At 37.7% G+C, this 15,656-nt stretch overlaps 3 protein-coding genes across 6 annotated transcripts in view; 1 reads left to right on the plus strand and 2 right to left on the minus strand.

The window, feature by feature from the left end:
• The window catches only part of dnc (phosphodiesterase dunce), a 396,997-nt gene that overhangs the window by 101,680 nt on the left and 279,661 nt on the right, over positions 1-15,656 (plus strand). The gene's annotated exons all lie outside the window — the stretch shown is intronic.
• The window catches only part of LOC117160155 (uncharacterized), a 71,135-nt gene that overhangs the window by 38,244 nt on the left and 17,235 nt on the right, over positions 1-15,656 (minus strand). The gene's annotated exons all lie outside the window — the stretch shown is intronic.
• On the minus strand, positions 1,364-3,606 carry LOC117160153 (uncharacterized). The gene is made up of 2 exons (XM_033340669.2): positions 3,263-3,606; positions 1,364-2,525 (listed from the first exon to the last, which is right to left on the minus strand). Exons 1-2 carry the CDS (start codon positions 3,275-3,277, stop codon positions 1,413-1,415), a joined length of 1,128 nt encoding a protein of 375 aa, XP_033196560.2. The 5' UTR covers positions 3,278-3,606; the 3' UTR covers positions 1,364-1,412.

Genomic DNA, 15,656 nt, shown 5'->3' on the forward strand with positions numbered 1-15,656 from the left:
CATATAGAGTCACATCCTTGGTGACCGTGAATAAATATTGGAACATCCTGCGATAGAATCGAGGAGAACACTGAGAACTGACCACGCAAGAACAACGACACTTTTTGCGGTAATCAACGTGGCAACGGTGTCTGAAAAACGATAATTACACGGCTTTGTGCCTGCCGTTTCCGCATTTCATCCGTGTTCTGGTTTCTATCCTTCTCGTCTCGATACCAATGGAGAAATAAGCAAGATTTGGTAGCAGATATAGTTTCAACAATAAATCTCTTTTAGCTCGTCCTTCAAATGACGGAAAATATCCCATTTGAATGGTTGATTCGCCGAGAATTCGATTTATCTTTATGCCGACGTACTATCCCTTGTCACTGTTCAATTTGATTTATGTAAGATCTAGATGTTTCGTAGAATTGATGTAATAAATGACCGACCTCCTTTTCTTTTTGTTTCAGGTGAGTGCAAATTGAATCTTCTTTGTCGTTGGGTCGTTGAAAATACGTAAGTCAAAGAATATCTGTTTCTTTTTTCTTAAATTATACAATCTTTAACAGGAAGTAATTCAATAATAATAATAATAATAATATGATATTGCCATACGTTATGTTTACTTATCATACGTAGATAAGTTAGAACACTGCATCCGATATACAGCTGGTAGCTGCTGATAACACTAGTTTCCAGCATTACCAACAGCAGCTGTCGATAAAATGTTGAGTAAAGTTGAGTAAAGCACAAGGTGAAATTATAACCGACTGCTATCTATATTTCCAATGTTGAAAAGATAGAAGCGCTGGAAAATGTATCGACTGCTCTCGTTACTCGCGTGAGGTAACAACCGGGTTCGATTTTCGTCCTAGCTTCATAGAGAGGTGAAGCCTGGTTTTGAAACGATGACCTGATTCGTGTGGAAGCTCGGGAGGTGCTCCACGTTATAACGTGAAAGGATCGTTCCTGACGTAATCCCACCCCACATGAGCTCCGTGTTGACCAATCGGCTTGAAGAACTACCATTGTTCGTCTATACACCGGTGTTTTAATATAACCTACCTTCTCCTATCATTCGGAGCAAATTTGGTACCTATACTATCTCAGCGTGCATTTTCATTATTTCGCGATCCTATGTCACGAGAATTATAGTTTGCGATTGAAGAAACGATGCACTACCTTAGAAATTTGCAATCAATTGTTGTACAATAATATAATTTTCACTCCCATAATAATTATAATTATGCGAGCATGTTGGAATAATCGCCTTAGTGAAGAGGTTGATCAACAACGTCACACTTTAAGTATCGTACAAAAATATAATTTTATCAAAGTGTACAAAAATATAAAGATTATCGCAAGCTCTAAAAAAGGGATTTACGTGGATACCGCCAACTGTACAATATGCCTTTGCTCGACCCATCAGTTTAGTGTTTCTTTATAATGATCGTACTGGCTCCTCCTAGTGCCCCACCTCCAAGAGAACCAGCTCCTAGAGCAGCTCCTCCTAAAGCACCAGACGAAGCGTATCCATACCCAGCTCCGTATCCAGCTCCAAGATTAGCAGTCAATCCCTGAGTGGCAACTCCAGAGCCAAGACTGGCTCCAAGTCCAGAACCAAGCCCAGAACTCAATCCAGATCCTAAACCAACTCCAGGAGAGATGCTAATAGAGCCAAGGCCAGCACCTAGACCAGAGCCCAATCCTGACCCATATCCAGCACTGAGGCCAGAGGAGCCGAGGCTGGAACCTAAGCTAGATCCGTGACTGGAGGTTAGGCCATATCCGTAGCTCGATCCCAGGCCTGATCCGTAACTGGAGGTCAATCCAGACCCGTAGCTGGATCCCAAACCAGTGTTCAACCCTCCGCTGAAGCTACCACTGAGACCACTAGTGATACCTGAACTCAAACCAGAACTGAGGCCACTAGTGACTCCAGAAGTCAGACCAGATCCTCCGATAGATCCTGAAGATACAGGTATCAAAACAGGCACAGAAACAGCTTGAGCGATGGGGATAGGTTGCGGGATTGAGACTGGCACTCTAACAGCCTGAGAAATGCCTGCGGACCTATGGAGCGTCAGTGCGGTTTGTTGAGGCGTACGAAGTGAAGTTTCCCTGACGAGAGGCAGATTTTGTCTCACGTACCAGGGACCTGGGACAGGCCTGGGCACTGGATAGGGTTGGGGAATCACGACTGGCACTTGTTGGGTGATAGTGCGAATCCCACCTTCAGCTGCAGCTCCGTTTAACCCTGCAGATAGTCCTCCAGTCAGGCTTCCTGACAGAGGCCCAACTAGGCCACCATTAAGAGAGCCTTGTAGTCCCGGAAGTCCACCCGAGAGGCTTCCAGCCAGTCCTCCTGATAATCCTCCAGTGTATCCTCCAGAAATTCCGCCATAGCTAGTACTAGAACCCAGGTCTACGCCTCCTGATGATCCTCCAAGTCCTCCTGTGCCTAGAAGAACGCCTCTCTTCGACTTCTCTGGCTTTCCTGATTCAACTTCGCTAGCAATGGCGGCGGGCACCAAAAGGCAGAACTACACGAATGATTTTTAAGGTTTGAATTTTTCATGAAGACTGCTCTTCTATGGATTAGAAAGTAAGTTAGGTTCAAGAAGGAAAAAGAAGTAATGTTGGTCCTTTTAGAAATGGATCTTTGGAACTTGAAAAGCTGATAGTTTAAAATTCAGGAGTATTGAAGTTTCAATGAGGACTGGTATCGATTTCTTGAGTTTGCCAGGGGGTTAAATGCAATTGCGGCCGCTGTGCGAATATCCCCCAAGAAATGTTGAAAATGAACTGCGAATTATTGGATGGAGTAAAATTTTCAGATACTCAGCGGCGCAAAACTAATGTTTTCAAATATTTAATTACCGCGTGAGTATAATTTTGAGTGTAATATGAAATTAGTATTCTCTCGAATGTTTCATATTTAATTTCGTATAATTATAATTTCGTGTATTTGCAACGTAAAATTATTGCTTTTTCGAAAATTTGATATTCCACTTTGCACAATAAAAGTTTTGTATATTTGTGATACCAAATTATTAAATTTTCTATCCATCTTTATATTAATTTTACCGAGTAACATTCTACAGCACAATTCCAATGTTGCCACTTTGTATTTGCAAAAGACACTGAGGTGTTCTGCACAATTACAAGGCCTGACTCAAACAACTAAAAATTTCTCGCAACCTCGCAAGTCGTTTTAAAGTTTCGTCCACGTAAAATATCAAAGTCTGAGAAATTCACTAAAGAATATCTTTCTACTTACTATGAACGTCCTCATAGTTGCTTGTCTCGTAAGTACAGCTTCGAATGTGCCATCATTCGGTCCAGGTCCCTGTTTTATACAGGTAGATACAATCACTTTCACTGAATACGCGATCGTTCACGCCCTGATCAAAGTACTCTCCATCGAATTTTTTTGTCAACGTTTCATCCGATCTCTTTGATCCGCGATACAACCGCAGTCGTTGGAAACAGAGCGATTCCGCGTTACACGCACATCACCGTAATTCTTCGCCTACTTCTGATCAGTTTCTGGATCGTATCGCATGTCGTGCACGCGTAATGCTCCCGCTATCATATCTCACGCGCGTCTTTTGTAATCAGGAAGCGAATTTACGGATTTTTTTAAGGTTAGGTCAGAACCGTTGGCTAATGGGATTGTTGGCGCTGAGATCGCACGAGTGTTTAAAAAGCTTTGCGAAGGTTATTTGAGAGTTGTGATAGTACTTTTTGGTAATTTTGGTACTCGGGAAAAAATATCATGGAAAACTTTTGGTATTTGTGGAAAATTCTGAGACAGATGGGGGAAAGTAAAAGTTTGATGAGTCTGTCTATTTTAAAAAGTATAAAGCGTGTGATGTATTCTGAAATTACTGTACGGTAATGGATATAATTCTGCGGAATAATAAAATGCGAGAGTACAGTAAATATCATTGAAATTTTTATTTTAGAGAATTTAAATAATAAAATTACCGTTCCAGAAAATGTTGTATTCAATTTTATATCAACTTTAATAATTCGAGCCCGTCTCAGGTTTTATAGTATATTCTGCAGAAAAAAATAGAAAAATGGTAGAAAACAACTAAATGAAAAGTAATACATATTTCGCAAACATCATTTCTACATCCCTTTATTTCGAAAATAAATTCCACGATAAATTAATATATCAAATACAACACATGCAATATAGGTGCATGTATAAAAAATGTACTCTATCTGTATGATGAAAGATAACCAAGAATATTTAATTAACGAGGGCGATAAACATGACCGATTTTCTGAATGGTTACATCTTGTACACGTTCATTACGAGGGATAAAAATTCTGGTTCTGGTAAAAGGTGTAATAAATGTCTTCGAGGATGACGATTAATAATAAGCGTGACTTTATGAAAGGCGGAGCCTTCGCTGGAAATAACTGGACAATCGAAATGCAGCGCCTCGAGTGAGGTAGATATAGAGAGACAAAAATCGAATCTGCATCAAGCGTATCTGATACAAAGTATCGAATCATGATTTCGAATTCGAAAGGCAACTCGTAACAAATAAACGATTCTTCGATTATATTTCCGCGTTGGAACTGCTTTGCACAAGACTTTAATTGATACCATTTACTTCAACTCTATATTACAGATAAATCTAATCTTCAGACAAATTAGTTTATGAAGATTGTCTTTCATAAAAGTATTGTTTCCGTTGAAAATGACAACGTGAGTTCGCTCTCGCCATCTATGTGCAGATGCGCTAGTTACAGTAAATAGTAACTAGAAGATACTTCTAGATACAATCGATAGGTTTAAGATATTCTTTTGTTTTTATCCCTAGACCACGTAAGAAAGTGCAATAAAGGTTTTTCGGCTGAGAATGGTGTGATAGATTTATCCAAAGAATAAAATAGTAGCTATTGTGATCCTACCTCTAAATACAGAAATAACAGCAGTTTCATTATATGAAATGTTGAGGTTATTCGATGTGTAAACAGAGAAACTGGTGGATAAATTGTAAGGTAGAAAATATATTTAAATAGAAGTGTAATTATAAGTAAGAATACAATTTCAGCTGGTTCAGATCCACACGCTAGCTGTGTTACCCAATAAAACCCCAAAGCCAACGTCACCTGTCTACTGTTTATGGTTTGCCTTCGTCGCAGTCTTTTGTTTATACGCTGTCGATGGCTTCGGTGCTTGAGAAAACTAAAAAGACCAGATGTAGAGTTTTCTTAGAAGTGGTGACCACTTCAACGTGAAATATCGATGATTTACGATGAACTGTATCGAACATAGAAAATATAAATTTTCGTAACTTTACGAACACGCCAATTTTTTCGGTTTTCACATTCTTCGTGTCTAAATAAAGTATGCGAGTAAGAAAGTGAGAGCTGGGTTTTTCATGTTATTTAAGGATATGTAGGGTCTCTTTTGGGACGTGGCTGCGAAGGTTTGCAGACAATCTAACCCAGGCTATTCCTCATGCCGGAAACTACCTCGCCAAGAACCCGATACCATACTGTGCAAAATTTCAACGACACGATATGAAGAGAGTCACTTTATATTCATTGCATATACTCTCGCGTCAAACTACGTCTTATTCAGATCCCTACAGTTTCTGCCATTATCTAAATATACGTAGAGATCTACGTTTTCCCACGGATTTATGATTTCCATATGAAAGTGGGAAATGGTGACACTTGCCAGGAGTGTTTTCTAACCTTTCCGTAATTTGTCGAATTTTTCTTTCAATTTTTGCTATTTTGCTTTCACCGATGAAATGATAATCGTGGCGTGCATTAAAATTCTGATCTGATACAAAGTTATACATGCGAGAAAATTGAGTTGGAATTCCAATTTATATTGGGTCGTCCGAAAAGTATTCTTTCGTTTTATAAGGAAATAATGGATGCACGACAATTACATTATTTTATCGAGTTACGTATGATCCATTTTGTTTTATCAAAATAAAGATCACAACGTTCGACAGATTAGATTTGACGTTTGTATAGAGATGCATCGTTGTAAAAGACGGGTTTGTAGAAGAAAGACTGTTTGGATAAACTAATAGTTTGGCTTTCCAGATCGGGACTTATCAAAGATCAAAGTTTGATACTTATGTACATTTACTTAGGCAATAACCATAAGTATTTCTATACATATTTACCGGAAATGCATAAAAATCGCCGAGTAGCGAATCGCAATTGGTCGATACGCAATCCTACTTGCGCAATTGCATCGTGTGTAATGACTTCCTGCTAACATTGTGAACGTTGCGATTAATGGTGTTGGTGGGAGCAACTATTTGTATACTATGAAACTCGAAACTATTGTGTCAACTACTCGACAGACTCGTCTAATAAAAAAGTTACTTCGTAAGATCGATTTCTGCAGTCTAAATTGTTTCTGCAAAATTACAATTTTTCAGGAAAATTAATTATTCCTGAGTGCTTCTACGTGAAAACTTGTACACATAACGTGCTTTTGCTGTAATAATCTCGCGCGATGTACGTTGTACTGAGATGTCTATGTTCTTATTCCTAGGGAAATTAATATTTAAAAGACAATTTCTCCAATAATAAAGATACTTGTAACATTGGGTTGGCAACTAAGTCACTTAGTTCTCACTCATTTTTGAGTTTCTTTTTCGCGGTTTAATTAGCGCGATAATAAATATTTTGACACAGAAGTTCGATTATATAACGCGAAGGTTTTCCTTGGTAATTAATTTGATCAGAAAATTTTGGCACTCAGACGCGATATAAAAGAGAGGAAGGATCGAGCGAACGTGGAAACCGAGGTTCTAGCAATTTTTTCTCGCGCGCCGACCTATTTGACGATTGTCAGAGTCATTGATCTTCTACGTGGGAATAAATTTATCTTTCGGACAAGTATGAATCGAAGTTGGTGCGCAGAGAATTTGAAAAGCAGAACAGATGTGACCATCGTCGATAAATTGGGTCGCGTGACGTTTTTAAAGGTGCGCGCACTGTTCACGCTTTCTTTTGCGTAGTTACGTTATATGCAAATTTTGATTTAAATACATCGGTAGCTTTAGAAACATTATAACAGCTAACAAATAGCCTGTCTGTTCGTAACAAACGATCGTTTACTCTCGTTATTAATACGCGATTCGAACTGTGATTTACAAAGCCAATCATTTTTCCAGGAAATCATGGAAAACAGCATTTTTTCGTCATGAAAGAGCGAGAAACGATTCGTTCTAAAACATCTCCACCGAAATATGAATTAAAAAGAAAATATTTTTTCTCCTGAAACGGAGCATGAATTCCGCAATTAACGAAAAATTACTGTAGGTTGTGTTTACGCAATGTTAATTAATTAATTGTGTAATTAATCGATCGTATAAAAGATTCCAATATTTTTTTTTCAAGAAATTACTTTTATACGCGGGATGTGTGACTGGAACGATCAAGGACGATTAACTGGACGCTATCGAGTAATTAAAAATTTCGTCATGAATGGCAATTAAAAGCGCTATAGAGAGAGTAATTCTGTTGGACGGCTGTTTCACAGTGGATGCATTGGTTATCAGGCCTGGTTTTGTTTCCCACTCCGTTAAAATCTCATTTCGAGGACGTCGATCAATTTAACGCGGGCAATAGAGACGTTGAACCTATTATCTCACACTAGCTTCGGTAACTCGACTTTGCAAGATCATCGATTTTCGTTAATCCATTCTCAAGTGACTAGGAATCCATTCCACAATGAATTTACCAATTCGATGAAACGGTCTTTAAGAGGATGAAACTTTCATGGTAATATTTTCAGCAATATACGATCGATGTTCGAAGAGATTATTTATTGGAATCAAAATATACATTTCATTTTATTTCTAATCCTAGTCAATTCCAATCTCGGTCTAATTATGGTTCCATCATTTTTCTCTCACATTCTTCTAACCATTTTTCTATCAATTATAATTATAATTTGGTAATACATTTGACCATTCGATACTTTTAATTCTGTACACGTCTTATTTTATCTCGTGTATTTTTTTTTTTTTTTTTTTTTTATTGTAGAAATGAAGTTTTAAGGAAGAGAAGTTTTAATTGGACTTGGACATTTTTTGTTTCGTGCTGTGACGTCTTTTATTTTTATTCGTTAGTGCAGCGAGAGACGTCTGAAAAAGCGTTTTTAGATTTAATTGGAAAAAGTTCAACAATCTCGAGATTATAGAAAATAAAAATGCTCGCAGTCAATGGAAATAATATTCGTTCCACGAAGCTTGGAATTTCGATGCCTCTTTTTTCATAAATGTTGCCTAACCAACGATTCACAAAACGAGTTGGTTACAAACATTATCACACGACACACTTCGACGTTTTTTAATAGCAAACTAAAAATTTCTCAGCATATTAAATAAATATAGAATGCTTGGTTATTTAGCCATTAAATTAAACTGTCGAATGTAGAGAAAATAATTTAACGACATGTTTAAACCATCGATCTGGCTCGAATACGCAAAGCCAAATTTCTACGTTCGCTTTGACATTTTTATTTACAAAAATACAAGCAGCGTTCCTCGTTTCGCGAAATTCTTTGCATAGAGGAAAGCAAGGTGAATGCTCAGAGGGAATGTTCAAACAAAAGCTAGAAAATCGAAGCATAGAGAGCTACGTAACACGTAGAAGCGTACTCGATACGTATCAAAAAGGTATCGACAAAAAGGCAATGGTAGTTGGAAATAAAACCTGACGATTTCTATCGACATCCTTATTGAAGCCAATTTACATACGAAAGAAAATAAGTTCCCTCTTTTTTCTTAAACAACACGTAACGTTACAATTTCATTTATTTCTCCTTTTTGGTTTTTATTATATTTTCAAAAAATTTTTCCTTGCTTTTCTTAAATTATTAAACATTCGTTGATTCATTAAGAAGCATCGAACTGTATTTCGCGATAAAGTTTATAATTAGTTCGTTTTATATATCACCGTGTTATCGTATTTTATTCTACAGAACGAGAGCATTTACGATTGTTTATTAAGAAATGGTTTTTTTTTTAAATATCGTATAATTGAAATCAATGTTTCTAAGCGTTATTTTTATTTATTTAGAAATATTGTAGATTTAATTAATAGTATAAATAGTGTTCGTTTTAAATTACAATCGAAATAAAAAGTATAGAATGAAATTTTTTGGTGAAAAGCCTTGTCCTAAAAATTCGACGGCTTCCTTGCATGCAAGAAAGATCATTGTTCTATATTTGGTATGAACGTGAAAAGCGAAACGTTTCGTTGTTAACATTGTTAGATGATATATTTCGAGAAACGCGCGAACAGTCGCACGGACAGGTTTTCCCCGCGATTATTTTAGAATGTCCAGAACGTCATAGGTGACAGAATAATTTACGGTATCGCGATCATCATTCATATTTACGATGGCCTAGTGCATTTCGAACGATATTCCTCGTGGACATCTGCCAACTTGCTCTACCAAGATAGCTGATGCGTAATTATGTCTGTTGGAATCGTCGTCTCGTATTTATGCTCGCGAAATATCAACGAGCCGACGATGTCAAGTTTTTAACGATCCTTATGATCGATTTCTTCGGCGGGAAATTCGTTTCGAACTGCAATGAAAATTTTCACCGCAGATTATGGCAACAATGTAACACGTTTGAAATGTTTGACACTCGGTGAAATAATTCTGGCTTCTGTGAAACTACATTTGGAACTGTATCATTTGTATACATATGTTACACGATTAAGTGTATTAAACATATTTAAATGTGTAATGGTTTTAGTCAATTTAAACGTTAAATATTGGAAATATCAATATTTTAATACTAATAATAATAATAACAAATGTAATTCAAGGGTGAAATATAGAGATGAACTTTCGAAGTGAATAATAACCGACAGAATATTATATCGAAATGAGAGCAGAAATGTTTGCATTCTTCGTTTATAACGTAAAAGACTGGGTCCACCAAAATGTTAGGTGGACAGAGAAAACATAAAAGATTCAATCGAATTGAAATCTCATATTGGGAAACGCTTTGAATTCGAAACGTTTGTTTGAACGTGGATAGTTATGAAAAAGTCTGTATTAAAACAGAGAGAAAATGGAAAATTTATTAAGTTTCGATATTAATCACTTCACTGACACCGAATATTGAATTTAAAAAAATTGTAATTATTTCTCAAATCCATTAAATTCCAGCTATCTAACACACATTACCCTGTATTTGTGCAAAAGAACGTGCAACTTTTTATACAAAAAGTCAAAGCTAGCCAACGAAACGAAACCTTGGCTAAGTCAAAGTTATACATCTTTCCAAAGAATATACTCTTCATTCTTTCAAAAAAAACCTACGAAATTTGTTCAGCTATGATATGATACGTGAAGGAAGACGAACGAAAACAAACCTGTCTCGATAAAACAATCGTTCGATTCGATTACTGGTCCGGCGACACACGAATGTCGCTGTCTTCGTCAGAATCGCGCAGGATCACGTGTGTACGTGGAAGAATTTCGCGATTTCCACCGCGATCTCTTTGAATTATGGTAGCAGGGAGCCGCGAGGACACGTGTCCTTCTGATCGACGCCATTAGATCTGTGGTAAAGAGGCAAGAGAGCACAGAGATGCGGCGGTATCGGTAGCCTAACCTTCTCGATCGTGATGTCAGTCGAGGCCAGAGCCAGCTACATGACCACTTGCGCTTCGGAGACCGATGGTTCGTCACGATCTTTAATTCCCTAGTGTTCTCGGTTTTCCTTCATTTGGCAAACTAACGATAATCTTCAAATGAAAATGAAGATTCGATACGAATGTAATTCGCGTATGATGTGGTAGAAACATATTAAAAAATTCTTGACTTAGTAGACCAAAAGCAATCTCGGAATAAGGAGGTTTCGTGGAAATTTAATTTTTCCTTTAATAAATCAAGGGAGGTGTTGTGGAATAAAAGAGGTTGAGGAAAATATTATTCGTCGTTTATATGGTAGAAGCATAGTGGACTGGGAACTTCTGGGTTTAATAGGACAAAAGCAATCCTGGAGCAGAAAAGAAAATTTGAAAAAGAAGATGGGATTGGTATTTAATGCGATAGAAATATTTAATATACAGTGTATATTAAAATTGATCGATACTACGAGCAATGGAATTTCAAAGAATATTTTTTTATTTAATTTCGAGAGGGAAAAATTCCTGAAAATAATTTTTTTTTTGAGAAATCCCTTGACGATCTAGGAAAAGAGTATTTAAGACAAATTCTGTGTCTGATAAAATGAAAATTCAACGACATAGAGATATAAAGTCAAAGATGATTGATTTCGGTGGTAGAGTTTCCTGGCAGGAAGAAGTTTGACGAGCGGCATGGTTTTGGTGGCATTAATCATAGTCAGGGCATCGTTTAGGAATGATCTATGTGGAAACTAACGGGTTCATAGAGCAGTCGTTAGTATACTGTGATGAGCACGTGAATGGGCATTGCCTCGATGTACCAGTCATAGTATAAAATATCATCAAATAATTAAATGATATCATATTTTATTACCATACAAAATTTAATATATTTGTTTCGGTTCCGAAATTATAATAAAATCGTAAACGAATTGGGAACCATTTCTTATGTATTAGCGATATAGTCAATTTATTCTTTATCATCAATTTGCCACATACAAAATGAACTTCATATTTTATAAATTTTATATATCAATTTTACCAACGAATTAACAATCGAAAATTTCATTCAAAATAATCTACAAGCCACGCTGTAATCTTCTTTCTCGCGTATCAGACGGAGATTACGAGACGTCCAGTGAAGGAGCGGTCCGTGACATGCAAGGGAAGCAAATTAAAGAGATCCTGCCAAGGAATCTAAGGAAAATCAGTTCAGACTGTGACTACGAAGCAGAGAATCCGAGACCTAAGGAAGAAAAGTCATCGGAGAAGTCGTCTTGCAATCAAGAAGCAGCCTTAGCATCCAGAATTTTGTCCAAGTCAGAGTCAATGCCAGTGCTAAAAAGCACCAGCTCGTCCAAAGAGGAGAACGAAGAAGAAAGCTCAACCATGATGTCAGAGTCTTCCTTAGCACGTCAAAGGAAAATGAAGATGATCGTAACTCGAATTAATCCAGAATTATCGTCGACCTCCAACCAGACCAGCTCAACCGATACTTTTGTGATGGAGATGATTGATGAAAATTACGAGTCCAAGAAACTAGAGTCGAAAATCGTGCTACCTATGCTCCAGGTGATTATTCATCAAAACAGAACCAATGAAATAATTTTTCAAACTTTAAGGGGTTTAAACCCTTTTATAGACTTTCCTGGCTATTTTCTATTTTTCATAAAACTTCATCAGCATCCCATATCGCGTCGCCCATATTGTTATAAATATTAACACCGTGAAAGACGTAACAAACTTTATTTTTTTCTAATTATATCTCCCTTTGATCTAATCCTCCGCTATTTTCCTATTCCATTCTTGTTAAAGGACAAAGATGAATGTTGGTAAGACAAAAAAAAAAAAAGAAGAAAAAAGCGAACGAGGGAGGATACCCTTGTAAGTCACAAGATAGTGAAAGTATAAAGGCAAAAAAAGAAAGAGGGTGATTACGTTAAAGGACGTATAGATACGGCCGCACGTCTCTGATGAACAGCCTAGTCGATATATATACTGGGTGAAACAAAATTCGTGATATTTATAAGATCGCGAAGATATTATGATTTAAGATAAAATGAAAATCAAGAATGATGAAATTATTTTGGAAGTTTCATTTTCAAATTATTTTTCATTTTCATATTATGTTAGACCATAGGATCTTCCTGACCTCGTCTGTACCACAAATTTCATCTCACCCTGTAGAGATCTCACTAGGTAGGGATTCCATGATAGGAAAAAGTGGCAAACAAGAAATAATCTTAACTGGCCAATCCATTTGGCTTCCATTCCAATTACTCAGTCTTCTAGAGACTTAATATTACACAATTAGAATCTACATGTTTTTCCTTTCTACATCAATCCCAAATAATCGTATCCTGCTCAGAATACCAGCAACGATTCGCCAAGTTGCACCAAGGGAGTGACATTCTTCGAATTACCAGAGGACGTATCTTCTAAAGAATTCGACCAAGAAAGAAAAAGCAGCAGGTGCTCGGGCGGAATAGGGTCCGCTACGAAAGAACCAAAGAACTCTGGGAACACGCAAGAAAACGACGATCTGATAGGCATCGCCGAGAATCCTCATCCTTCTATCAAATCTTTTTACTTTCCGCCAATTCCAGAAAAGGGGCATTCTTGTTTACATCATCCGAGGCAGCAGCCTCGAATTACCAAGGACACGGACGCAATTCTTAAGATAGATGGCGAACTAGGTCCTCTCCAGCACCAACTCAATGAAATTAGTGGAAAGTTCCGAGCCCTGAATCTCAATGTCCCGTCTCTGCCAAGGCAGAGTCATTATTGCCAGTACACGCCATCAACTGACATGTCTGGGTACTATCTGCGCAGAACAGAGACTTTTGGCCAGGACTCCAAAGGAAGTGAGGTCATTCGTCTGATGGGTCAACATCAAAGCAATAAAAACTACACTGCGCTAGGACCTGGCACAAAGACCAAAGAGACTCTTCTGACTCAGGATTCCTTCTCTATGAGAGAACCTATCAGCAGGAACATCAGCTTCACAAATGAAGACTCGTATTCGTCGATGGCTCCTCGCGTCCGTTCGTCTAAACACATTGAGAGGAATGTGTCGACCATAGCCAGCGATTGGCGAATCGAAGACTATAATAACTACGCTTCTGTGAGAAATTCTTACGCTAACTTTGGAGGCCCAGTAGAGAAGAATCCATCTGGATCACTGATACCATCTGTCAGCAGTTCTTGCTACAGACCTTACAGAAACGAAGACTTCGATTATCACAAACCACACTCTTCTAAGTACTATGACGAGTCAGAATTTAATAAATACAACAAAGAGTTCGCGAAAAAGAATGAGACAAAGCTTGGTTCTAGTAGAACAATCGATCATAGATGCCAAAATATGACTAAGAGATTGGACAAAATGGCACAAGCAGGGACGTCAGGGGTTGGATGTGGATCTGGGAAACTAATTAGGACTTTGGATGCCTCGACTGTTACTTCTGGGCCCGATCTACGTGTCATAAGTGTCAATACCTCTTCGGAAGAACGCTATACATATAGAAAAGTTGTAGGTGAAAGTTCGTATAATAAAGAAACAAGTGGAACATGTCAGCGTTCCAACAACGAGTCTAACAGCAGCCTAATTGGGCCCCAGGATCAGAGTATCTTAGCTTCTGTGATGGTTATGGGGTCTGAAGGAAGCGGTAGACCTCGCTACGTAAATCGTAGTCGTGTGAACAGTCAGGTCTCGCTAGTAATCTCGAAAAAGGACCAAGATTCGATGACGACTATTCTAGATCGTAGACAAAATGAATTTTCAGGGAAGCAGACAAAGAAACAGCTTCGAGCTTCGAATGTTATCGACCAAAAATTGATAGAAACTCTGGTAAAATCTTCAGAATCGATTAATAATAGCACAACTGATGCACTGAGAAATCTATCCGGCATAAAGATGGCCAAGACAGATGAAAAGGTGGTGATCGTGCCAATCCTGTTCACAAATGGCATCCCAGAGCCACCGAGGACTCCTCTATTCCATTTCAACAAGTCCACATGCCATTTGTCAAAAACGAATCACCATTTGACGAAGCTAGAAAGGAGACCATCCTCCATAACCCAGAACAGCGTGTACTCGGGCAACAGTTTCGAATCTTCAACAATGGAGTACTTAAATTTGGATCAAAAACTGGCAAATAAGAATAGTGGGATGTCAATGTCCTGTGTCAGTCGGTCTGGTTCATATTCGCGTTGCAGAAACCCTTCACATTTGTCGAACAATACGAAAAGTTTGTCCGACCGTCATCACAGTAGGGGTAGACATAGCCATTCGAGCAAGGCGCAGTCTGACCCAACGAGGAGAGTAAAGAAGAAGGCTATTCAGGGAATGATGAGTTCGCCAGAGGAATTTCTTTGCGATACCTGAATATTTGATGTGGTTCGATTGATTGGAACATGGTGGTCATGTCGCCTTTATGGTTGTGCTCTAAGGATTATGGTTGAAGTAAGAGGTTCAAGTTTCATAATGGAATCATAATATCTCTAGAGTCACGAATTTGGATGAAAGTGTCGTTTCTGGAATTTTGGAATTCACGTTTAACCTTTTCTTGGGGGAAAGGGTTGTTTCTGCCTCTGCAGATTCTTTTTAACTCTCTTTGATATTCGGGCTAATGGACCGGAAGACGCATTTTTGCGACGGTGTTTTGTGCAGTGACGTAGCTTCGACTATTGTCTTTTCGTCGTTTATTGTAGATAAGCTCGCGGCGTCTCTTGTATACAGTTTTTATTCAAGTAAATATAAATATTATACACGAATATGAATCTTTATTTTAATAGTAAAATTATCGATGACTATGATGATGCAAACCTTGTGAAAACAAGCTCTTGTTTATATACATTCTATGAGAAATCTATAGGATTTCATAAAAATCTCTAAAATTGTACAAAAATTTATTTTTTTTTTAATTTTTATGTCATTTTCGTATAATTATTGACGAGTGATTCAAGAAAAATGAATATATTTTGTAGTTTATTTATAATAACGCCTAGACTACAGA

The sequence above is a fragment of the Bombus vancouverensis genome, chromosome 16, assembly GCF_051014615.1.
Source record: "Bombus vancouverensis nearcticus chromosome 16, iyBomVanc1_principal, whole genome shotgun sequence".
Classification (NCBI taxonomy): domain Eukaryota; kingdom Metazoa; phylum Arthropoda; class Insecta; order Hymenoptera; family Apidae; genus Bombus; species Bombus vancouverensis.